We start from the raw sequence: 24,446 nt of genomic DNA on the forward strand, positions 1-24,446 counted from the left end.
GACTTTTTTTTTTCTTGCTTTGATGTTTGGCTCCAGTTTTATATTTTATCCTTTTTGGCTTTCACCGTTTTTTCTTCTTCTTCATTTTAGACTTTTCTTTCAGGCGTAGTTTTATTTTTCCTGGGCGAGATCGTTCAGACCGTTCGGTTTCTTTTTCATTTTTCTGGATTTTATTTTGGTTTTGCTGGGGTAGAGTTCTCAAGATTGATTCCAACTCAAATCCAGAATTTCACCTTTGCATTGAAAAATAAAGAAATTGAATTAAAGTTGATAGAATATGTGGCTTGGAAGCCATGAAAATGGACCAAAAAAGTTTATTCACTCTGTTTAATCCGTTTCCAAAGCTAAGGTAGAGATGGACGGCATTATAGAGCTCATTGGTGTTGACTTCGTCGATCTCGGTGATGTCAAAGTAGCTGTAGGAGGAAAACCAGCAGACTGATGGCGGTGCAGAGGGATGCAGGGAGGAAGAGAGGGGTAGAGAGGGGCGGGCAATGCAAATGAGAAGACAAAAGGGCTGCGCTACATACTACCGTGATTCTATGCGTTGGAGTGTATTTTCATTACAGTGTATTTTTTTACGTGGAGTTAGTTGAATGGATGGCTGTTTTTGTAGAATTTTCAGCCCGACCTAGAAAGCATTTCTCATAACACAAACTTGAACGCGTGGAATAAATGGTACCGATGAAGAAAGTTCAAACATTTAAGAACAGTCTTTTTCACAGGATCAATGTCGTGCGATGCATGACATGAAACCAAGTTAAAAAAAGAATCGTCCCTCCACCTGCGTAGATGGATGGCCCTTTCATATCCATCCTACTGAAGGCTAAAGAGTAGAGCACAGAGGGAATTATAGAATTGGAGCTGAATCAAAGGCCTTTCTTTTCTATGCCATCCATTGAGCATCTATCTTCGTGGGCTATCCCTTTACTTTATGATGACTGTTATAATTATAAAAAAAATTTATAAAAGAAAATTTACAAGTAACATAATTTTATATAATATAATAAAATCTACGTACCACATTAAAATATATTAATTTATAAATTTACTTTTATACAATATTTTTATGTGATTAAAATATTTCTCTCTTTATTAGCTGCTTGTAGCCAATTTCCAACAGTTTTGCCTTTTTCATTGATTATTGTCTATAAGTTTATATTAATTTCTAAAAATTTATGTCTGTAAGACAGCTTATAAATTTGCATTAGAAATTAAACTTTATACTTATAATTATATTTATAATACCCACGTTGTTCCGCCCTCGTCACCTGGATAGGACCACCATGCATGGAGGGCCGAAACTAGGCATCCTGTGGCGGCTGAGTTGCCGAGATGTGTCTTTTGATTTCCTCTTCGCCCATATTTTTTTAAAAAAATAAAATTAAAGTATTATGATTTTATTTTATATTTTTTGAAAAATAAGAAAAAGATTTCATTACTTAACAGCCTTAGAACATGACATGTCTCTTCCTTTTATTAGGATGAGCGAAATTTGTAATAGATGGAACTGATTAAAATTTGCCACAGCACGTGTTAAAGATCTCACTTTGACTAATAATTAATCTATGAATTATTCAAACTTTTGACTGAGACTGCACTCGATGAGAACAAACCTGGAAACAATAACCTGATTTCCTGGCAATGGGACATGTGAATCAAAACAGAGCATTAGCAATGACTTATCTATCTTCATCTTTATTATCAAATTTAAATAAAATAAATCTATCGGTGCACACTATAGTTCCCGTAGAGGGACCCATATTTTTAGCATCATATATGTATAAAATTTCTTAATTTCTACGTTGACGATGGAATTCACAGTGTATACTTTGCAACTTTCAAAGGAGCGAATGATTAAGACGTGAGTGGTAGAGAAGAATAAGAAAAGTCAGCCAAAATAATAATCATATCTAGATACCTAAATGATAATTAATTAAACATGGACCTTAATGGCTCCTAGGGTTGGCCGATCAGCCACTAGCCCATCCATGGGGCCACTCACTTATTTTAAGTTGACTGCCACCGCCCCGCAGAAGATATAAAACAAGAGCTCTGACCTTCCTGATCGAACTTTGCAAGTGGATGGAAAATAATTCGTTTTCTGGATATTGATCGAATGCTTAGTTGAGGTCATAATAAATCAATAACAAGAAGATTGAAAAAACGATTTGTTTCAGTCTATTTAAATTGAATTAGTAAGAAATCGAATCAATGTTATTGTACTTTTTTAATCATTTATTGAATTGATAGATTTAGGCCGATTCAATCGATTTGTCTAACAACTGCTTTTTTTAAATGTTTTTGTACTTTTTGTACTTTCTACCAATTAAAAAGTTGTAATTATTTTTAAATTGTCTAACAACTGCTTTTTTTTTTCTTTTTAATTTCATATAAATGACAAATTTATTGAAACTATTTAAATTCATATTATATTTATTAAAATGCTTGAGTGACAACACTACATAATTTTTAATACTTTTTATCAACATTACAAATGGAGAGCACGGACAAGATGAGGTTGATAGTCCAGTCACAGTACCTCCAATACAACCTGAATCAATAGCAACCAACAGACCGAGAAGAGAGAAACGTGTACCGTCACGTTATACAGACTATGTGACATATGCATTACCAGCTGAAGGGGGTGAGATCCCAACCACTTACAGGGAAGCCATACAGTCCAGTGAACAGGTTGAATGGACAAAGGCAATGAATGAAGAGATGCAATCTCTTCACCAGAACCAGACTTGGGAGCTTGTGCCGCTTCCAAAAGGAAAGAAGACAATTGGCTGTAAGTGGATCTTCAATCAGAAAGATGATCAAGCTGCTAAGAATGGAGTGCGATACAAAGCTAGGTTGGTAGCCAAGGGCTACGCTCAGACAGAGGGAATTGACTACAGTGAAGTATTCTCTCCTGTTGTGAAGCATTCATCCATTCGGATATTGCTAGCTTTGGTTGCACAATATGATCTGGAGTTAGCACAGCTTGATGTAAAGACAGCTTTCTTGCATGGTGATCTGGAAGAGGAGATTTATCTGTCTCAACCAGAAGGATTCAAAGAAGCTGGTAAAGAAAACTGGGTATGCAATCTGAAGAAATCTCTCTATGGCTTGAAGCAGTCACCTCGGCAATGGTATAAGCGGTTTGACCGTTTTATGATGGATCTGAAATACACTCGTTGCCAATACGATCATTGTGTATATTTCAGAAAACTTGCAGATGGATCTTTCATTTATTTGCTTTTATATGTAGATGATATGTTAATTGCATGTAAAAGCAAGGGGGAGATAGATCGCTTAAAAACTCAGTTAAGTCGTGAGTTTGACATGAAAGATCTGGGAGAAGCTCGAAGAATACTGGGGATGGAGATCAGCAGAGATAGGGTGAAAGGTATAGTTCACCTTACTTAGAAGCAGTATCTGAAGAGAATACTGCAACGCTTCAACATCGACTCAAAGACGAAGCCGGTGAGTACTCCAATGGCCCCATATTTCAAGCTCAGTGCATTGCAGTCTCCTAAAACTGATGAAGAGCGGGACTACATGAGAAATGTCCCATATGCAAGTGTTGTAGGAAGCTTAATGTATGCCATGGTGTGTACACGACCTGATATCTCCCAGGCCGTTAGCTTAATTAGCCGCTATATGCATAATCCTGGAAAGACTCATTGGCATGCGGCTAAGTGGATTCTACGGTACATTTTAGGAACCGTAGATATTGGTTTGAAGTTCGAGAAGAGTGAAGATAGTCTAGTAACTGGGTATGTTGACTCAGACTATGCAGGTGATCTTGACAAACGCCGATCGACAACTGGATATGTGTTCACTATGGCTGGAGGACCAGTTAGTTGGCGATCAACTTTGCAATCGACAATTGCACTATCATCAACTGAGGCTGAATACATGGCTGTAACAGAAGCCGTGAAAGAAGCCATTTGGTTACAGGGATTGGTAACAGATTTGGGCTTTAAGCAGCTAGAGGTTACCGTTTACTGTGACAGTCAGAGTGCAATTCATCTGGCCAAGAATCAAGTATATCACTCTCGAACAAAGCATATAGATGTCCGTTTCCACTTCGTACGTGAGATATTGGAAGAAGGGGACATTCTACTTCAGAAGATTGGCACTGAAGATAATCCAGCAGATATGTTGACAAAGGTCGTCACCGGGATCAAGTTCCAACACTGTTTGGACTTGATTAATATCTCATACTGCTGAGCACCCACGGGTGCATTGGCGCCTTAGGGCGCATTTGGTAGCGGAGATCTCTCATGGCAAACGAACATTTCGATAAAGGGATGAAATCATTGGAAGGATACAACATGTAGTATCATAATGTGGCACACTTGGGTGGAGGGGGTGATTGTTGAGGGACCACCCCATGTGTGCCATCCACCCACTCTATGTGTGCCATCCACTATGTGTGCCCATGTGTTGGTGGTGTCCAATTCACATGATGATATTCCTCACTAAGTGCTTTCATTGAGTGTTTAGCTTGTGCATTCCAGCACATATGTGGAGGGAGAAGGGTTGAGCCTCTCCTATAAATAGGAGAGGTCATATGAAGGGAAATTCATCCCATTGAGAGAGAGAAGCAAGAGAGTGTGTGTAGTGTGCCATTTGAGATAGAGTTGTTTTGAATATAGTGTTTCCGCTCAGTGGACGTAGGCAAATTGCCGAACCACTTAAATATTGTCTCTATCTATTGTGGGTGTGATTTCTGGGCGGCTTTAGGCACAACATCCCAGTCAAATTGCAAGGACTCTATGGTTTTAATTTCATTTCCCACTACACAATCAAACAGTAAATACAACAATTTTAAACTGACCAATTTCAGTCCAACGTTGTTCAATTTCAGTCCAACGTTGTTTAGACAACAGAGACAGAGCTTAAATAGATTCCATGATTGAGAAACATTTATTCTTCACCGTTTTCTTTGGACACCATATTGTATTTCTTCATTGCTCTCCTCCGAAAGAAGCAAAAGCCCACCAAGAAGAGAACCATGGCAACAGCAATTGGGATGACAATGTTATTAATAAATAATATATATTTATAATATTATATATTTAAAGCATATGATCAATTAAATTTTCATGTTTGAGATTAAACTTTTATTTTATAAATTAAAATAACACTATCTTATATATAATTATAATTTATATTATTATATATTATATATAAAAAAATTATATATAATATAAAATATATAACATATAACATTAAATAAATAAAAAAATATACACATATTAAATAGTACCGGTCCGGTCCGGTCTAAAAATGGCTGGAACCGAACCGGACCGGTTCCGGACCGGTTCAAAACCGGTACAACCGGACCGGACCGGACCGGTTTTCCGGTTAAAATTTACACCCCTATCTGAGGTTACAACTCGGTAGCAGAGCCCTTCCACCTTGATTTCCACCGCAGCATATTGGAAGAATGGCTTTTTGTAAACAACTATAGCAATCGGACGCAGTCAGATCCGGTGTGCACTGCACCAGGTTGTACAGTGTCTGATAACTGTTGAACTCCTCTTCCTCCGTCGCAAACTTCTTTCCCGACTGAGAATTCGAGGCCCGTGTCGCCAACAAATTGGTTGTGTTGCCCGACAACAATTGGCTGAAGCGTTCCCTGTCCGCCTCTTGGATCATTCCAGTGTTGATCAGGTATAACGCCGGATCTGTGCTCAAGGTACCGAAGATGTATTCGTTGGAGTAACGTAAAAAGCACTCGTCGTACCATATTATAGAAACTTTGTCCAAGGGGCAGCGCCGTCGTATCTCTTTGGTCGCGGTGGCAACGCAGTCTTGACAGACGGCGGTGCTGACGTCGCCCCGGCAGAGAGAGAGCCCGTAAACCACGTCAGTTGGGTCCTCACCGGCCGAGGCGTTATAAAACCCGGTACCGGCCCGTGTGGCGTTTGAGGAAAGAGAGGAGAGAACGGAATTGAGGTTGGATTCGAAGGTGTCGTTAGCGGTGAAGAAGGTTGAGTTTGAGCAGGAGCGACCACTGTAAGTGGGTGCGCTTTCACTGGTAAGGCTAAGGGAGGTAATCGCGAGGAGAGACAAAAACACGACGGGATATTTCCAAGAAGGCATTCTGGTGGTGCTCTACTCTCAATGATTCTTGGGTTTCGCATTTGTTTCATTTTGGGTCTCTCTGGTTGGTAAAGTTCAGTGGTGATCTTGCAGACATGGTTGACTGAATAATGCAGTTGGAGACTCTCGACACGGGGGTCTACGAAAGCAACTTCGACCAACTTGTGCGCGTCCGGTTCAACAATATTTTTCTTTCAGCCTTTTTTTCCTTTCTTATTTTCTATTTTTTTTTTTTTTTGAGAAATTCTTATTTTTTATTATTAATTGTGACTATAGAGGCTGAAAGCGAAGGAAGCTCTGAATTAACGATGAACCTTGCCTTGAAGGTTCTGACAGAAAAATATATAACAATTGCCGCGAAGCTGATGGGGATGGAAGTTGGAAAGAACACGCCGCCTATTTTTGTAACTTCTTTTTAAGTTTCACTTTTCATACAAAAATAATAATAAAAATAAAAATAACAATTGCATTTATTTTCTGTAAATTCTTCAATTCCATCAGTTGAGATTGATCTTCTCCTAATTTTTAATTAAATTGAGTGGTTTAATATAGAAATAGATAAATATCACATTAAATTACCATAGGAGAGAAAGAGAGGTGAGAGAAAAAATCACAATCAAAAAATTTTTTTTTTTAAATAAAAACTGGATACCGGGATTAAATTTGATACTCGGGTTTCATACCCGTAACTGGTCCGGATTGGGCCGGTTTTAAAATTGACCCGGGCTGAAAATCATAACTGAACACCCAATTATCTAGATTTCAGTGCAGGCCGGGTTTTAATGAATGGTCATAATAAAAAGAGATAAATATAACATTAAATTACCATATGAGATTTATTCTGCCCAAAAATCATACATATAATTTATTTTTCTCTCCCCGTAACGAGACCATTCAATATAATCATGCAATCACATAGAATCTCTATCGAACACCTTGTTGCATGGTTATCAATTAGTATCAACATTTAGCACCAAAAGTCAATGTTTTGACTTTTGAGTGAAGATCTTATTATTATTTTTCACATGCCTGGACCTAATATGTAAAACCACTTTTTATATATGAGTAAAAGAAATAGTTATTCCCAAATCCTGGTATTGTCTCTCTTTCAAGAGTCTACTTCCTCATTCACACCTATCTCCAAACTCCCATTTGTATTCTAATATAACATAGCCCAATGAGCGGTAGTCGCAAAATGTTATGACCACAAAATCCATGTTTGTGCATCTCTCCAACTTTACATTCCTCAAACAAAAACCGGCAAACATGAGTGCTAGTTTCATTATTTGGAGAGAACTAACAAGTAAATTAGTATTGACAGCGCCTTGCTTCCTAGCACTAACGAGGGTGCAGTTGAGTGATTGATGCTTCATCAATAGACCATGGCACTGACTGGTTTGTAGAACTATCAGGCTCCACCACATCTGACGGCATGTTCTTCCTTGCCCTACTCCGGAGCAGAAATGCTGGCTGCTGAGGTAATTGGAGGGTAACAGAGTGACTGTCGAGCATGAGAACTATTGCTGCCATTGTAGGTCGGCTGGCTGGATCTTCCTGAACACACAATAATCCAATATGAATGCATCTAATTACTTCATTTTTCGCGAATGAACCCCTAAGAGTTGGATCCAAAAATTCCAAGGGTCTTCCATCCTTCCATTTTTTCCAAACCTGCAGTATTAGATTCACCCCAATTATGTTTTTTGCTTCAGTACTTGAAGCGGATTAGCTATACTAGTATTCACAAATTAACACAATATTGAAACATGAGCCTGATCCATACTCACGTAGCCTAAGAGGTCCTCATTGTGTTCTGATTGAAAGAAACAGTTGTTCATCTTTCCACTTATAATCTCAAGAAGTAGGACCCCAAAGCTAAACACATCAGATTTCACCGAGAATCTTCCATGCATCGCGTACTCTGGAGACATATAACCACTACAAACCAATGCTGAAGTTATATGCCTATACTAAGGAAATATAACAAGTAAAATTTGGAAATCCGATCATATAAGTAAATCTGTTAAAATATGTCATGATATTTAAGGTATTCAGCTTAAAATATGAAATGCACAAAAGGTTTCATACAGCCCGCGCCCAGAAAATAGATTGGCAATCGGAGGAAGCTCATGGATCAATTTATCACCATTAATATGAATTCAAACAGAACTCTGAAACAAGTAAAGCCTATCTTTTCCTTCTCAATAATTTCCACATTCTATAAGACAATAAATAAACTTGACAATTCAGATCATGCAAAGACAGATATAGTGATTGAATACTTACTATGTCCCAACAATTCTATTTGTATTTGCTTGAGTTTGATCAACTACAACTATCCTTGCCATGCCAAAATCTGAGATTTTTGCATTCATATTTGCATCTAATAAAACATTGCTAGCTTTGAGATCACGATGTATAATTCTAAGCCGAGAATCTTCATGAAGATAAAGAAGCCCTCTGGCAATCCCTCCAATAATTTTGTAACGGCTTGACCAATCCAATTGCCGTTGCCTTTCAAAGTCTATAAAATTGGCAAAATCAAATATTAGAATTCAGTAATTATCATAGAGATGATGACAGAGTTGAATCATTTGGAAAGATTAACTTTACTTTCATTACTTTTTAAAACTCAGTGTCTTATAAGCAGTGATTCCACTTGTAAAAAGTTAATGACAAGTGGTTCGAATCATTGGTACTGCCTTTGGAGATGTCATGTTATTTAAAGAGAAATGCTTATCATGCAACCTACTGGGCACAATAAATTATAAATCAAAGAACTAGGCATGAGTTCAGATGGCCAAACCGAATAAAAAGTAATCAAGGCTTCTGTTGGGCACATATTCGTAAATGAGTATCTTTTCTTCTCCTTCCAAGCAAAATCCCAAGAGCCTCACTAGATTTCTATGTTGAAGTTTGGCAACTAACACAACCTCGTTCTTAAATTCTATTGCACCCTGCCCGGAGCTTCTGGATAGCCTCTTGACTGCTATTTCTTGTCCGTTGTAAAGAACACCCTAAAAATATAGTTGGAACAAGTTTAGAACATTCCATTCTCGTGTGTATATGTATATGAATCGTTTTTATAATAATATATCCTTACCTTGTAAACCGAACCAAAACCACCTTTACCAATCTTGTTATCGTCAGAGAAATTGTTTGTGGCAGCTTCAATTGTAGCCAAGTCAAATTGCAAGGACTCTGCAGATAAAATTTCCATGGCAACTACACAACCAAACGGTGAGAAAGAAAAAATTACCATAGCAAAATGGTGGGCAGCGGCAAGAAGTTCAGAGATTTATTACAGATGATGATGACAACTAAACTTTTTATTGTTTACCTTTTTCTCCCGGTAAATTATTGTATTTCTCCCTTGTTCTTCTACGCAGGAAGTACAAGCCTACTAAGAAAAGTATCATAGAGCCAGCAAGTGGGACAGTAACGGCGATGATAGTTGAAGATGACGTTGACTTTCTCTTTCCTGCGAAAAAAATGAAAGAAATCATATTAAGATGCTTATTATTATTATTATTTTCATTTTTCTCAAGAAACCTTGATCGAAAACCGCAGGTGAAATTACAGAGCAATTTAATGTTGCCAGTGAAGTTGGTGAATTTTTTCTAGAAAAATTCTATTTGAAATCCGTTATATAAAACACACTATTCATTTTATTCATTATATGCCCAGACTTGATTTGTTGGAGAAATTAATTTCTTTTTCAAGTAGAAGAACGAACTTGTATGCCTTACCTGGAACAGGAAGTCCAGCAGTATGATTGTAAAATGGGTACAACTCATATCTGATATTAGAGCTCGGAAGCAGAACCTTTCCGCCCTGTACTCCAGCGCAGCACTGAGGAATAGAGCCGATGGCGCTTTCCAAGCATGTCTTGCACGATTCGACAGACAGCTCGGGCGCGCACTGCGCCAGGGCGTACAGAGTCTGTGAGCTCGTAAATTTAACTTCCTCCGTCGCAAACTTCTTGTCCGACTGAGAATTGGCCGCTCGTGCCGCCAACGACTTCATTGTGCTGGACAACAAACTGTTGAAGCGGTCCTGCTCTACGACGCTCTTGTTGCTACTGGCAATATTAACAAATGGTACCATGTCGTTCAGGAGGGAATCGTTGGAGTACTGTAGCGTGCACTCATCGTACCAGATAAGGGCCACTTTGTCAAACGGACAGCGTTTCCGTACATCTTCAATTGCAGTAGAGATGCAGTTTTGACAGAGGTCCGGGGTCAGATCACCACGGCAGAGAAACCGGCCGATGATCACGTCGGGAGGGTTCTTTCCGGTATTCACTCTGTAGAATCCCTCGGGAAGGGTGGAGTTAGAAGAAAGAGCGGAGAGGAGGAAGTCGAGGTTGGCTTGGTAGGTGCTGCTGGGAGTGAAAAAGGTTGTATTTTGGCAGTAGTGAGATGCGTAAGTAGGAGCTGCTTCAATGGTGAGGCTCAACAAGGTTATTATGAGGGAGATTAGACACACAAGGCATAAGGAAAACTTGCAAGAAGCCATTTTTTTCTTGGCAATGGTTTTCTCACACTGTTACTCCCAAATTAAAGTTTGCACTTTACAGGCATCGCCAGGTTCACTTTACCAATGATTTTCTCCTATTTTGCCTTCTGTTTCACTGAAACTCATACCATGGTCCACAAGTGAGATCCACGGAGACGAAGATAAGGCGATAATGATGGTGACCATTACACCCCGATCATTACACCACGATGGGCATCTTGGCTCATGCGATGACTTAACGCTTCTTGACTTTTCCGTCTTCGGGTGCTGAAAAACCTAACATAAGAAATTAACACCTTCTGGATATCAACTTTTGCAAAAGTTTAGTAAAGGTATCCTCGCAGATAAAAGTCATAAATAGATCAAAATAAAGTTATTTTATTTTTTTTTTGTTTTTTTATAAATTTATTTTAAATATTTTTTTAAAAAATTATAAAATTATTTAAAATATTTCCTTATTCGTTAAATAAAAAAATATAAAACATTGGTGACTTTTTTTAATATTATTTTTATTGTAAAATTTAAAAAAATTGTATTATTTTTTATATTTTGTTGCGGAGTTTGAAAAAATTTTAAATTAAATAACGATTAGATAAAAAAAGTCAAAGATTTGAAATTGAAAATATTTTATAGCTAAATGATGTTTAAAAAGAAAAATCTTAAAATACAAATGAAAAAAATATTTACGGAATATTTCTCAGCACTTACTCGTAAACAAAATGACTCGTTGAATTTTAAGTTTTGATTTCCTTCGGATCAACTGATACTCATTGAAGTGCAATCGATCGCCATGCTCTATTCTTCAACATTAATTTGCACACTAGGTAGCCAAATTTTATTTATAATCAAAATTATCATGGACCATATATATTTTTAATTAAAGTAAACAAGATTAAGTTGGCATGCATGCATGACAGAAGCCCAGCCCCCACTTATTCATGCTCAACACCATGCATGACTAAATAGCATAACATACCCCAAACATACAGAAGGGACGTTTGAACTCATGATCATGTTCGACCTACACCAATTGGAACCATTGAACATAATTTTCTTCAGTTCATATTCTGCAAGCAAAAGATCCCTCAAGTTGGATGTATATATGTAACTATCGAGGGTGTAGTTCCGTAATGGATGCTTCATTGACTGACAATGGTATTGATGCGCTCGTGGATTGACCTGATTCCAGAACCTTTGTTGGCCCGTCTGTTTTACTGCGAAGGAAAAATGCAGGCTGCTGAGGTGCTTGCAGTGTAACAGAGTGGCTATTGAGTGTGAGAACTATTGACGCCATGGAGGGTCTGTCCGCCGGATCTTCCTGAACACATAATAACCCAATATGGATACACCTCATGACTTCATCTCTTGAATAAGAATCCCCCAAAACTGGATCCAACAATTCCATGGGCGTACCATTCCTCCAATGTATCCATGCCTGCATCAGTTTTTGTTATAATGTAGTGCAAAGATGATATTAAAGAAAAGGAAAAAAAATTACAATTAGTTCAAACTCACATAGCTCAAGAGGTCCTCAGCACCATCTGATTCATAAAAAGTACTATTCTTCTTGCCACTGATAATTTCTAGAATCAAGACACCAAAACTATAAACATCTGACTTCACAGAAAATTCTCCATGCATTGCATACTCTGGAGACATGTAGCCACTGCAAACCAGCACCAAAAATACGGTTGTGTTAAAAGACAACTAGAGTTCTTTAAACCTTACTCCAATAATACTATTTATTATGGTTTTAACGAATGATCCACTTTTTACCTACGTTGTTAGATTTATGCGATATATATGTTGGGAAAAACAATGAATTTACATGTAGCTGTGATCATGAAAAACAAAAGAAAAGGTTCGGAGCTTACTATGTTCCAACAACCCTACTTGTGTTTCCCTGCGTTTGATCGACTCCAAAAATCCTCGCCATGCCAAAATCTGAAATTTTTGGATTCAAGTTGGCATCTAACAATATATTGCTGACTTTGAGATCACGATGTATAATTTTGAGTCGAGAATCTTCATGAAGATATTGAATTCCCCGAGCAATTCCGTCTATTATCTTGTAACGCTTGGACCAATCCAGCTGTCTTTGTCTTCTAGGGTCTACAAGTTCATTATAATAATTACTCTATTAGGATAGATAAAAAAAAAAAAAAAACATATATATCTTTCAGAAGTTAGAATTTAAATCAACATGTCACGAGAACATTTGACATATGCAAGGTTGGGCATACCATATAGGAAATTGTCAAGGCTTTTGTTGGGTATGAACTCATAGACGAGTATCTTTTCTTCTCCTTCTATGCAAAATCCCAAAAGCCTCGCTAAATTTCTGTGTTGAAGCTTAGCTACCAATACAACCTCATTCTTAAACTGTTCTGCACCTTGTCCAGATCTTTTCGAGAGCCTCTTCACAGCTATTTCTTGTCCATTAGAAAGTGTACCCTGAAAATGTTCAACGGTCAATCTTTAAAACTGTTTACTTCGCACAATTTATATAATTCCAATAAAAAAAAATGTGAATTCCAAATCACTCATAGTTGTAAGTCTTTAATTTACTATATTTAATGAGGTATTATCCCGACAAAGTGATACTATTACTGAAAAGAAAGAAACCAAGCAATGTAAAGCAATTCCATACCTTGTAAACCACACCAAATCCACCTTCACCTAGCTTGCTGTTGTCGGAGAATTTGTTTGTCGCAGCTTCAATTGTACTAAAATCAAATTGCAAGGACTCTACAGTGGTAATATCATTTAAAGCTACAAATGCAAACAATAAACATAAGAGATTGATATTCAAAGAGCAGCATGTAAAATTACAAACACAAAAACATAGAAGCTGATCATAGCTAAGAAACAGAAATATATATATATATATATATATATATATTCCTTACCATTGTCTCCTTTTCCTGCATCGAACTTCTTTCTACGTCTCCTAATTAGGAAACAGCAGCCCACAATGAATAGCAGCACGGAGACAGCAATTGGAACAACAATGGCGACTATCGTGGTTGTTGAGATTTTTGTTTTTCCTGCAGAAACAGCAGTTACGACTCTTGGTGAATAAGCATGTAATTTGGACTGGTCCAAAGACCATTAAGCACAAACAAACACAAGCACAAAAGGGAAAGCAGCTTTGGTTGAAATAAAAAAACTACTAATGAACTAGACACTTTAGCACCCGAAAAACTTAATTAAAAAAAAAAAAAATTAATGATCCACACAACACATTTTCACAACAAGTTTTACTCCATCCTTTTGTCCACTTGCTAAGTGGCCATCGATACCTAATTATTAATGGACTTCTTCAGTTCATATATTGGCAGGTCTAGTGTATTAATCTCAAAATAATTTTCAAATGTGGACATGGCAGAAAAGGGAATTAATAAATGAATGTTTATATAATAATTCAACTTTTTTTTTTTTTTTATATATACGTATTTGCACTAACATATCACTCATAATTGCAACCCAACTAGCTAGGCATGACTTACACGTTTTAACTTTCCTATATTTTAATATATTTTAATGAGAGAATGGGTTTTGTTTTATTTATTTTTCTGAGCATAAAAATTTAGATATTAATTGATCACACAGATAATATAATATAAGAGGAAAGTTTAAAATAAAATAAAATATTATTATAATATTATTTATTATATTATTTTTATTTTAAAATTTTTAAAAATTAAATTATTTATTATATTTTATGTGATAAATTAAAAAAATTATAATAATTAAATAAAATAAGATAAGATAAAATAAAATGAGATAATTTGTATAAATATGCTGAGAGGGATATATATTGCTATTTTCCTTATATTTTTAGAGTTTTACTATATATAAGTAAAGTTACATACTAATCTGCGTATTAATATTGATTTTTTTATATTTAAAATTTAAATAAGTATTATTTTTAATAAAATTTATTTTTTATCAATCACATTAAATTAATACACATATTAATACATAATTATACTTAAAATTAAATTTTTCCATATTTCTATCCCTCAACATAATAATAATAATAATAATAATAATAATAATAATAATAGTAGGAGAATGAAAAGCAGCCAAACGGGTTCTCCACTTTACCTTTTGATCCAGGTGCAGAGCCCGTAGGTGGAGGCGGAGATGCAGGCCCTGACGCAGGAGGGGGCGGCGTAGATGCATCCGTGTAAAATGGGTACAATTCGTACCTAACGTTACAACTAGGAAACAGAGCCCTTCCCCCTTGCTTCCCACCACAACATATCGGAAGACTGTTGATAGCTGTCTGCAGACACCAGTTGCAATCGGCGCTAGACAGGTCCGGCGTGCACTGTACAAGGCTGTACAGATTTTGAAACTCGGAAAATTTCGTTAGATTGGTTCCAAATTTTTTTACTCCGATTGGAAAGTTCGAGGCCCTACTCGCCAAGTCAGTCATCGTCGTGTTCACCAGCCGGTTAAATCGGTCCTGCTCCGTGATGTTCTGTGTGTTCAACAGATGAATCCGGGGCATTACGGCCACGGTGGAAAAGATAGACTCGTTGGAGTAGCGAATCATGCACTCGTCATACCAAATAACAGCAACCTTTTCCCTTGAACATTTAGCGGCGAGCTCTTTGGTCGCGGCAGCCACGCATGTCCGGCACATTTGGGAAGTGACGTCGCCGCGGCAGAGGAAGAGGCCGTAGACGGGGTCGGAGGTGTTCTGGCCGGAGGTGGTGTTGTAGAATTCGATGTTGCGGCTGGCGTTGGAGGAGAGGGAAGAGAGGAGGGAGTTGAGACTGGAATTGTAGAGGCTATTTTGGGAGAAGGTATTGTCTGCACAGAAGTGGTAGAGAGAAACTGGATCGGCGGCACGAGTGGTCAGGCTGAGGGAGCCAAGCATGAGAAGTAACACGACGGGAAGAAAGAAAGGATTGAAGGAAAACATTTTGATGAAAGAATCTCTTCCACTTTGAAATTGTTCAAGATTTGCAGAACTAATTTGTGAAATCAACCAGGAAACAGAATAGATTTAAGCCAAGCCTGGACTTGACAGTGAAAACGCAAGACATTTGCCTTCGAGAAGAGGGGGGGTCGTCTTGACCCAGTCAACCAAGTCGGCGCAGGGCGAGCCAAGATTTTTATTATTTTTATTTTGAAGTTTAAAAAAATTGTTATTTTTTATTTAAAATTTTAAAAAAATTATAATGATTCATTTAAAATTATTTATATTTAAATAATATTTAAAAAATAAAATAAAATGAATGATACGGGATAAAATATATTTCCAAACATCCGTTGATATCTCACTCTTCCGTAGCAAGGGAGATAAGGTGGAATAAGAAATTTAAAAACAAATTTATCTATCCGAAAAATTAAATATAAATAAAAATAAGAAAAAGAAGGACATCCTCGTAGGATAGGAGATAAGATATCGTAATATCGTCGATGGATAATGACGTCTCTCTCTCTCTCACTCACATATCTCCCAGGAAGACTACGAACATTTGGTTAAGCATTTACTCGGAGGCAGACGGGAACTTAATTGAGCAACCAACCATCAATACCCTGTATTCCAAGGAGTTTACTTTTCTACGGGTCTCAATCATCTAGAACTAGGCTCATAATTCAGAGTAGGGTCTAGCCGGTTCAGTTGGATTTAATTTTGTATAAATTTTAGGATTCGTATATATTAATTTTATATTTTTAAAAATCGATTCCAAATAATCTAAATCCGTACTTTTGATTTTATCGATTTCATTAGATTTTATTTGATTTTTTTATTTTCATCAAGTGCTAATATCATTAAAAAGAATATAGTATTAAAATAAAATATAATTAATATATTAAATATATTAGTATTACTAATGTATATTACTAATATATTATATATTTATTAAAAAAATATGTTACGAATTTATTAAACCATAAAATGTATTTTATATTAATAACAATGATCAAATAAATTTTTATATTCAAGATTAAAATTTTATATTATAAATTATAATATAAAATTATTTCATATATAATTATATATATTATATATAAAAATATTTACATAATATTAAAAATTAATTTTATATATTTTATAAATAGGTCCAGTCTGGTCCTGAAAAGTCAATAATAGAAACCAGACTTGTTGAAAACTGGACCAACCAATCCATTTCGGTTCGGGCCGATCCTCCAGTTTTTCGATTTAAATTTTTACCCCTACTTCAATGTGTATATATACAACTTTGTGATACACCCACCATGTTATAGTCCTACAAATTCTTTCATAAGGATAAATGTTTTCTTTTTTTCATATATTTTTTGTATCTTTGAAAAGATTTTAAAAATAAATTCACAATGTTATTGAAAAATACTTACTTAATGAGTAAGTAAAAAAAAAAAAAAAGTGTCGAGACCCAATCTCAATGAATTTAGCATTATTTTAACATTACACACACACACATACATACATATATATATATATATATATATATATATGTATGTAGGATCCTTAGCCACTGTTGGGGGTTCTGTTGGGAGCTCTTGCTAGGCTTAGAAAGAAAAAATATTTGTTTTTTCACATCATTTTTTGATACTTTTAAATATTTAAAAAAATAAAAAAATTCATAATAATATTAAAAAATGTTTTCTCAATCATTAAGAAAAAGAAAAAATAAAATAAAACACTGAGAGCTAGCGGGGGATCTAGCATTTTCCATGTATGTACGTACTTGCCAAGGAATTTGTGATTAACATAGTTAAAAAATGGCTGCATCACCGTGGAACCATTTCACAGCTAGAGGAAAATACGCGCAGGTGGTGGCTGTATCTCATATGATTTGTAAAAGGAAAATGATTTTTTTAATTGTGAAGAGTGTAAGTGTTGCATAATATTTTTTTTTTTATAAAAAATTTAATAAATATAAGATTTATTTTAAAAAATAATTTTTTAATAATAGATCTATTATTTTTTATAACGATTTTACGATACTTACCTACTCTACAATTATATATAATATTATTTTTTATAAATAATAGTAAGAATAATAATAAAATTTATTAATATTAATAAAATAATAAGAAAATATCTGAAGTAGTTGTATTGCGAGAGATCTTAAAACAACTGATTACCTTGTTTCTATTCAAAACATGTGAGTGATGACATAACGTAAGTTGAAATATTGGTGATTTGATCAGGAAAAACAAAACATAGGTTGAAATATTGGAGGCTGATCAATACGTTAGGTCGGATAAGGCCTAATAAGCCAGAGCTACTCTAGAGAGATGTCAAATTTGTTACTTGCGCCATATTTACGGTCATAGATGTCTTCCAGCTAGACTTGTGTTATTAAAGACACGGATAAATGCCATCAGCGGGCTACTTGAGTTTTCTAAACCTGACACTCAGGTGGCATGTTTTCACAATATTTGCATATGCCTGGTTTCCTCACATTATCGAGGATGTGGTTCGGTAATGGGCGCGTCATCAACAGACCATGGCATTGTCATGCCAATAGATTGAGCAGACTCCATCCCCATTGTTGGAATGTTCGGGTCAGTTCTACTGAGGAAAAATGCAGGCTGCTGAGGTGATGGAAGAGTGACAGAGTAGCTATTAAGCATGAGAACGACTGATGCCATGGTAGGTCGATCCGCTGGATCTTTCTGAACACATAATAAAGCGATATGGATGCATCTAATGACTTCCTCTTTCGAATAGGAGTCTCCCATAGTTGGATCCAACAATTTCAGGGGGCTTCCGTCTCTCCAATGTATCCAAGCCTGCATGTTTTATCAAGTAATATTGGTCAGAATATCTCCTTGCACTTGGTGGGTATGATTAAAAAAAAAAAACAAACATCTGGTTTATACTCACATAGCTCAAGAGGTCATCAACTTGCTCTGATTCAAAACTACTGTTCTTCTTCCCACTGATGATCTCTAGGACTATGACACCAAAACTATACACATCAGATTTCGCAGAAAATTCCCCGTGCATTGCGTACTCTGGAGCCATGTAACCGCTACAAGTAGCACCAGAAACACAGCAGTGTTACTAAAAGACGTAAGAAGGCTAGGCATATGTTTCTTGAGATCAAAATTTTAGAATGACCATCGGCCTGTCAATTTATTTATCCTTAATTATTTCTGGCACTTGAACGAGTCCGTTCTAACGTTCCAAAACAGAGAGAAGCAACTTAGAACTTACTATGTCCCCACGGTTCTACTTGCATCATTTTGATCTTGATCAGCCTCAAGAATCCTTGCCATGCCAAAATCTGAAATTTTTGGATTCATATCTGTGTCCAACAAAATACTGCTAACTTTCAGGTCCCGATGGATAATTTTAACTTGAGAATCTTCATGAAGATATTGAATTCCTCGAGCAACCCCGCCCATTATCTTGTAACGTTTTGACCAATCCAGTTGTCTTTGTCTCTTAGGATCTACAAGTTTATCAAGATGAAAGAGACTTTTCAATCAATAAATGAAGGACCAGATGCACATGCATCCTGATGTAAAAGTATTAGACAGATGTTCCGGTAGACATACCATATAGAAAATAGTCAAGGCCTTTATTAGGAAGAAACTCATAGATTAGTATCTTTTCTTCTCCTTCCAAGCAGAATCCCAATAGCTCTGTTAAATTTTTGTGTTGAAGTTTCGCTGCCAGTACAACCTCGTTCTTAAATTGCTCTGCACCTTGTCCAGAGCTTCTCCATAGCCTCTTTACTGCTATTTCTTGTCCAGTAGGAAGTGTAGCCTGCCAATATTGGTACTTCAACCAGCTTTAGAATAATTTTCATTGTAGAATTTATAAAATCCCGACTTCAAAAGGTTTTTAAAATTCTGAATTTGTTCCTATTGAAATGCAATCAATTTGATAGATATGGTTCTTTTGAGAACTATTAGAAAATTGGAAAAAGAAAAAATGAAGAAAGTCAATAAATGGATATTGATTAATTATTACCTTGTAAACCTCCCCAAATCCACCAGAACCTAACTTGTTGTCATTTGAGAATTTGTTGGTGGCAGCTTCAATTGTTCCAAAATCAAATTGCAAGCAGTCTGCTGTTGCTATTTCCTTTGCAATTTCATTTGCAGCTATGTATCCCAAAAAAGGAAGAGATTATACAGCAATTTGTGCAGACATGACAACGCAAAGTTTATACCATTAGTGATTTAGCTATATGATAGAGATAGTTTACCATTCTCTTCATCATGATATAATTGTCTTATTTCGTGTTGTACTAAAACACAAAGAATGTGTGGCATGTTTTCTCTATATTTATCATTCCCACAAGTAGAGGTCAAAGAACAACTTTAATTGGATGAGTACAGAATACAGATACAAGTTTTATTTTTTATTTTTTTCCAAGGGCAGATATATGTTTGAATCAAAATGTTTAAGAGTGAGCTCTATTGAACACAAGACAACTTAATTGCATACCATTATAGGTTAGGACATGATCTGGTTTCTTAAAACTTGATCCTTTTTCTTCGTTCAACTTCTTTCTTGCTGCTCTCCTAGTTAGGAAACAGTAGGACAGGACTAGAAGCATCACAGCTGCAGCAATTGGAGCAACAATGGCGACTATTGTTACTGCCGAGATTTTGCTTTTTCCTGCATAAAAATATCACGTTTCCTTACATTTCTATCCCTCAACATAATAATAATAATAATAATAATAATAATAATAATAATAATAATAGGAGAATGAAAAGCAGCCAAACGGGTTCTCCACTTTACCTTTTGATCCAGGTGCAGAGCCCGTAGGTGGAGGCGGCGTAGATGCACCCGTGTAAAATGGGTACAATTCGTACCTAACGTTACAACTAGGAAACAGAGCCCTTCCCCCTTGCTTCCCACCACAACATATCGGAAGACGGTTGATAGCTGTCTGGAGACACCAGTTGCAATCGGCGCTAGACAGGTCCGGCGTGCACTGTACAAGGCTGTACAGATTTTGAAACTCGGAAAATTTCGTTTGATTGGTTCCAAATTTTTTGACTCCGGTTGGAAAGTTCGAGGCCCTACTTGCCAAGTCAGTCATCGTCGTGTTCACCAGCCGGTTAAATCGGTCCTGCTCCGTGATGTTCTGCGTGTTCAACAGATGAATCCTGGGCCTTACGGCCACGGTGGAAAAGATAGACTCGTTGGAGTAGCGAATCATGCACTCATCGTACCAAATAACAGCAGTCTTTTCCCTTGAACATTTAGCGGCGAGCTCTTTGGTCGCGGCAGCCACGCATGCTCGGCACATTTGGGAAGTGACATCGCCGCGGCAGAGGAAGAGGCCGTAGACGGGGTCGGAGGTGTTCTGGCCGGAGGTGGTGTTGTAGAATTCGATGTTGCCGGTGACGTTGGAGGAGAGATAAGAGAGGAGGGAGTTGAGACTGGAATTGTAGAGGCTATTTTGGGAGAAGGTAGAGTTTTCACAGAAGTGGTAGAGTGGAACTGGGTCGGCTGCGTGAGTGCAGGTAAGGCCAAGGAAGCCGAGCATGGAAAGCAACGCAAGGATCATAGAAAGATTGAAGGAAGTCATTTTGATAAATCAGTTGCTTCCCCTTCGCCACTGTCTCAGTTTATATTCTGTGGTGGCTTCGTACGACTCAGACCTGTAATGGAAAATTATCAAAAAGTTAGGTTTTAATTCAGAAATGATATTTATGATTGTGTAAATGTTGTATAGATTTTTTAAAAAAAATGAATTAATATAGGATCTATATAAAAAAAATTAACTTTTTTAATTGTAGACCTTATTCTTTTTCAAATCAATTATGTGATATTTACTCACTCTATAATTATACGTAACATTACTCTTTACAATTACCTTTTAAAAATGGGAGTAAATTTTTTTCTTTTTATATATATAAATGTTTACTTATGGAAGACTCTGTATTTTATACTGCAAATATGATTTCATTAAAATGAAGATGCACTAAATAAATATAATAATTATTTGTACCGATAAGGATTCGGACATCAAGGGCTATCCCCTAAATAAAAACAAAATATACTCATAGCGCTCTAGTAAAGATGAGAAGGACATTAGTGGGTGCGAATCTTCAACAAAATAAGTGGTAACCGTGGCGCAGGTCAATGAAGCAATTCAAGAACTTTATTTATTTTTTTCTGTCGTTTCTAGAAGGGAAAGTGACAGAATTGAGAAAAAAATGAAAAAGATGACAGAAAATTCTGGTCAGAGATTTGGAAAATAATGTTAAGAGAGATTAATCAGATAATCTTAAAGTCACGAGGGATGGGGCTAACTGCCAAAAGTGAAACCGACGGAAGCATTTGACAAACATTGTATTAATTTCTTGTTGATGCTTTTTTCCTGTCTCAGAGCCTGTTTATCTGAGTGCTTTTACGAAAATAATACTGTTCTTAGTCGAGTTCGAAGTCAGCAATAAGCGATTTGGAAATTAGAAATTTATCCATGAAGTGATAGATCTTTATATCTATTTTTCAATCGTGCACTTGTTGTCTAACACTCTCTCGATCAGGAACTTCCCATATTGTCTACAAATTCTAGCAAGTGTACGTTGTCATGGTGCGAGATTTTAATTTGGAGAAGCATAGTTTAAAGCTTAGAATCACTCTTAAGGGTCCATGCATATATGTTTTCTGAGTTGTGGCGTATTGCTTTTTGTCATGAGAAAATTGTTTCTTACCGTGATATCAAAGTTGAGGCTGCGTTATTGGAGTGTTGGGGCCTGCCATTTTTCTCTATTTGATCGGTCCTTTGGTAGTGGCCCATGCTGCTTAATGCTCATTGTAAGTTCTTTTGACTTGGTCAACCTACTCTAGAATGTCTGGTCCAGCTTGTTCATGGTGGATATTTTTGTGAAGAAACCAGTCCATGTCCATTACTACAGCTGCAGAAAGAAAAAATGAATTCTTCAGGAGAAATATTAAGAACAACATGAATTCATCTGTGTGTGAGACTCAATTGATTGCAGGGACGCCTGTTACTCCGCTTGGGTTTGCAGTCAGTGATGCTTGGGATCATGCATGAACCTAGGGCGGTAAATAAGCTGAGCTCAAGCAAGCATGGGGTGTGCGAGCTCGGCTCGAGTTGCTCGTTCACAATTCGAGCCGAGCTAAGCTCATTTATAGGCTAGGCCTATGAGAACGCCCAAGCTCGACTTGTTTACATGTAATGCAAACTTGAGCTCGGCTCGAGCTCGGTTTTGTTAACGAGATGAGCCTAAGTTCGACTCGAGCTCGGCCCATTAACTAGGATATTTTATTCACAAAATAACTAATATAAATTAAATTAAATGCAAATTTACACCATGAAGCCTTCAAGAGTATTATGGCTATAGTACATTAAATGACATTTTACATCCTAATTGAACAAGTGAATCAAAAAATGCTTTACAACAATAAGAAATAAAACTTAGTACATTAAACCCCAAAACAAAAAATGGACTGTAAAATTTAAATCAGTGAAGTCCTCAGTCTTCATGAATATAGCCAGAAATTTTGACATTGTTGCCTCGTATTAAGGCACCAGAATTACATGTCACCAAAGACCCTTCTAGAATAAATGAAAATTGTTCTGAAGAACCTTCATGTAATAAACTAGGCTAGACACGTGTCAAATAATGTATGGTGATAGTCTGCAAATTCTGTTATGACAAGGTCTATATATACGGACCTTATATTCTCTGCATTTATATATATGGAAATATTGAATGAAGAAACAGAGTGATTTTCTAAGAAGGAATTCTGTAGGAACTTTAGTCAAACACTTGGTGTCCAAATGAATTTACTCTGTTTCATTATGGTATCAAGAGCGTAAACGGACCAACGTCCAAATTTTTAATTTTTTTTTTCTTTTCCTCATGGCTCCATCAGATAAAACTCCCACACTTCTCACTGCAGCATCTCATTTCATCAACATCAAGCTTACAATTGAAAACTTTCTTTTATGGAAAGCACAAATTGTACCTTACCTTGAAGGGCATCAACTCTTTCAATATGTTGATGGTTCCTTCCCTCAACCACCTGCTTTGATCAATGATAAACTCAATCCAGTGCATACCCAGTGGCGCTTATAGGATAAATTGATAATCTCCATCATCAATTCTTCTTTGTCTGAATCGATCTTGGCACAAGTTCTAGATTGTTCTACCTCCTGTGAGGTTTGGACGACTTTACAAGATCTATTTGCTGCCAAATCTTCTACCCATCTTATCAGACCAAGTTTCAGCTAGCAACACTAAAAAAAGGAGCTGAATCGGTTACAGACTATTACAATAAAGTAAGGTCTCTTGCTTCCACCTTAAGTGCCGCTGGTCATCCCCTAGATGATTCGGAACTAGCCATTTATCTTCTAGCTGGTTTGGGCACTGAATGAGAGCCTTGTCACCTCCTTAACCACTCGTCCAGACTCCCTATCTCCTCATCATATTTTCAGCTATCTTTTGAATCATGAATCAAGAATCTCTCATTAAACCCAGTCTTTACTTTCTGGCACTATTATTGCCGCACATAACACCATGAAATTTTCCAATAACTCATCTTCGGGTCGTGGGACTGGGTTTCGTGGGAATCGAACTCGTGGGCGTGGTTGTGGCAGGGGTCTTCTACCTATTCCACATTCGGCTCCACAAGTGTCACAGTTTTTCCCTTCTCGTCCTGACTCACGTCCAATGTGTCAGGTTTGTCGCAAACCAGGTCATGAGGCTGCTGCGTGTTATCATCGATACGATCATTCCTATCCTACCCGCCCTCCTGCTGGGTTTGCTGCAAATTACTCAGCTCTCACTTCATCATATTCTCCCTCAAACACATGGTTTCCCGACACCACTGCAACACACCATTTTACCTCTGA

At 36.7% G+C, this 24,446-nt stretch overlaps 4 protein-coding genes across 5 annotated transcripts; all 4 read right to left on the reverse strand.

Moving 5' to 3' along the window:
- Nucleotides 1–5,251: 5,251 nt before the first annotated feature.
- Nucleotides 5,252–6,269, reverse strand: LOC122277190 (cysteine-rich receptor-like protein kinase 25). Its single transcript, XM_043087096.1, has one exon. It carries the CDS (start codon nucleotides 6,100–6,102, stop codon nucleotides 5,377–5,379), a length of 726 nt encoding a protein of 241 aa, XP_042943030.1. The 5' UTR covers nucleotides 6,103–6,269; the 3' UTR covers nucleotides 5,252–5,376.
- Nucleotides 6,270–7,143: 874 nt separating this feature from the next.
- On the reverse strand, nucleotides 7,144–10,777 carry LOC122277187 (cysteine-rich receptor-like protein kinase 10). 2 transcript variants are annotated; one of them, XM_043087088.1, is made up of 7 exons: nucleotides 9,852–10,771; nucleotides 9,443–9,583; nucleotides 9,206–9,327; nucleotides 8,909–9,119; nucleotides 8,389–8,626; nucleotides 7,890–8,040; nucleotides 7,144–7,773 (listed from the first exon to the last, which is right to left on the reverse strand). In XM_043087088.1, exons 1-7 carry the CDS (start codon nucleotides 10,618–10,620, stop codon nucleotides 7,441–7,443), a joined length of 1,965 nt encoding a protein of 654 aa, XP_042943022.1. In that variant the 5' UTR covers nucleotides 10,621–10,771; the 3' UTR covers nucleotides 7,144–7,440. The 2 variants fall into 2 exon arrangements, with proteins under 2 accessions (XP_042943022.1, XP_042943023.1); XM_043087089.1 differs by having other exon boundaries at nucleotides 7,639–7,773; nucleotides 7,886–8,040; nucleotides 9,852–10,777.
- A 668-nt stretch (nucleotides 10,778–11,445) lies between these two features.
- Nucleotides 11,446–15,720, reverse strand: LOC122277184 (cysteine-rich receptor-like protein kinase 10). Its single transcript, XM_043087084.1, has 7 exons — nucleotides 14,731–15,720; nucleotides 13,530–13,667; nucleotides 13,271–13,392; nucleotides 12,864–13,074; nucleotides 12,495–12,732; nucleotides 12,136–12,286; nucleotides 11,446–12,055 (listed from the first exon to the last, which is right to left on the reverse strand). The coding sequence occupies exons 1-7, from the start codon at nucleotides 15,554–15,556 to the stop codon at nucleotides 11,729–11,731; spliced, it is 2,013 nt and encodes a 670-aa protein (XP_042943018.1). The 5' UTR covers nucleotides 15,557–15,720; the 3' UTR covers nucleotides 11,446–11,728.
- A 2,224-nt stretch (nucleotides 15,721–17,944) lies between these two features.
- LOC122277182 (cysteine-rich receptor-like protein kinase 10) lies at nucleotides 17,945–23,706 on the reverse strand. The gene is made up of 9 exons (XM_043087081.1): nucleotides 23,566–23,706; nucleotides 22,279–22,482; nucleotides 20,351–21,219; nucleotides 20,051–20,224; nucleotides 19,571–19,704; nucleotides 19,153–19,363; nucleotides 18,809–19,046; nucleotides 18,476–18,623; nucleotides 17,945–18,381 (listed from the first exon to the last, which is right to left on the reverse strand). Exons 3-9 carry the CDS (start codon nucleotides 21,144–21,146, stop codon nucleotides 18,052–18,054), a joined length of 2,031 nt encoding a protein of 676 aa, XP_042943015.1. The 5' UTR covers nucleotides 21,147–21,219; nucleotides 22,279–22,482; nucleotides 23,566–23,706; the 3' UTR covers nucleotides 17,945–18,051.
- Nucleotides 23,707–24,446: the final 740 nt, after the last annotated feature.

This window comes from Carya illinoinensis, chromosome 9 (assembly GCF_018687715.1).
Source record: "Carya illinoinensis cultivar Pawnee chromosome 9, C.illinoinensisPawnee_v1, whole genome shotgun sequence".
Classification (NCBI taxonomy): domain Eukaryota; kingdom Viridiplantae; phylum Streptophyta; class Magnoliopsida; order Fagales; family Juglandaceae; genus Carya; species Carya illinoinensis.

What these genes read in the sequence shown, in the direction of transcription:
- LOC122277190 (XM_043087096.1), bottom strand. Translation starts at nt 6,102, where the DNA reads ATGCCTTCTTGGAAATATCCCGTCGTGTTTTTGTCTCTCCTCGCGATT.
- LOC122277187 (XM_043087088.1), bottom strand. Translation starts at nt 10,620, where the DNA reads ATGGCTTCTTGCAAGTTTTCCTTATGCCTTGTGTGTCTAATCTCCCTC. An exon ending in GTTTTGGTTCGGTTTACAAG is followed by an intron (nt 9,120 to 9,205) that starts GTAAGGATATAT and finishes CTATATTTTTAG; the next exon opens with GGTGTTCTTTACAACGGACA. An exon ending in AATAGAATTGTTGGGACATA is followed by an intron (nt 8,041 to 8,388) that starts GTAAGTATTCAA and finishes ATTGGTTTGTAG; the next exon opens with TGGTTATATGTCTCCAGAGT.
- LOC122277184 (XM_043087084.1), bottom strand. Translation starts at nt 15,556, where the DNA reads ATGTTTTCCTTCAATCCTTTCTTTCTTCCCGTCGTGTTACTTCTCATG. An exon ending in TGCAGGAAAAGGAGACAATG is followed by an intron (nt 13,393 to 13,529) that starts GTAAGGAATATA and finishes TTGCATTTGTAG; the next exon opens with CTTTAAATGATATTACCACT. An exon ending in AGTAGGGTTGTTGGAACATA is followed by an intron (nt 12,287 to 12,494) that starts GTAAGCTCCGAA and finishes GCTGGTTTGCAG; the next exon opens with TGGCTACATGTCTCCAGAGT.
- LOC122277182 (XM_043087081.1), bottom strand. Translation starts at nt 21,146, where the DNA reads ATGACTTCCTTCAATCTTTCTATGATCCTTGCGTTGCTTTCCATGCTC. An exon ending in CCTTGACTATTTTCTATATG is followed by an intron (nt 19,047 to 19,152) that starts GTATGTCTACCG and finishes ATAAACTTGTAG; the next exon opens with ATCCTAAGAGACAAAGACAA. An exon ending in TTGATGACCTCTTGAGCTAT is followed by an intron (nt 18,382 to 18,475) that starts GTGAGTATAAAC and finishes TAAAACATGCAG; the next exon opens with GCTTGGATACATTGGAGAGA.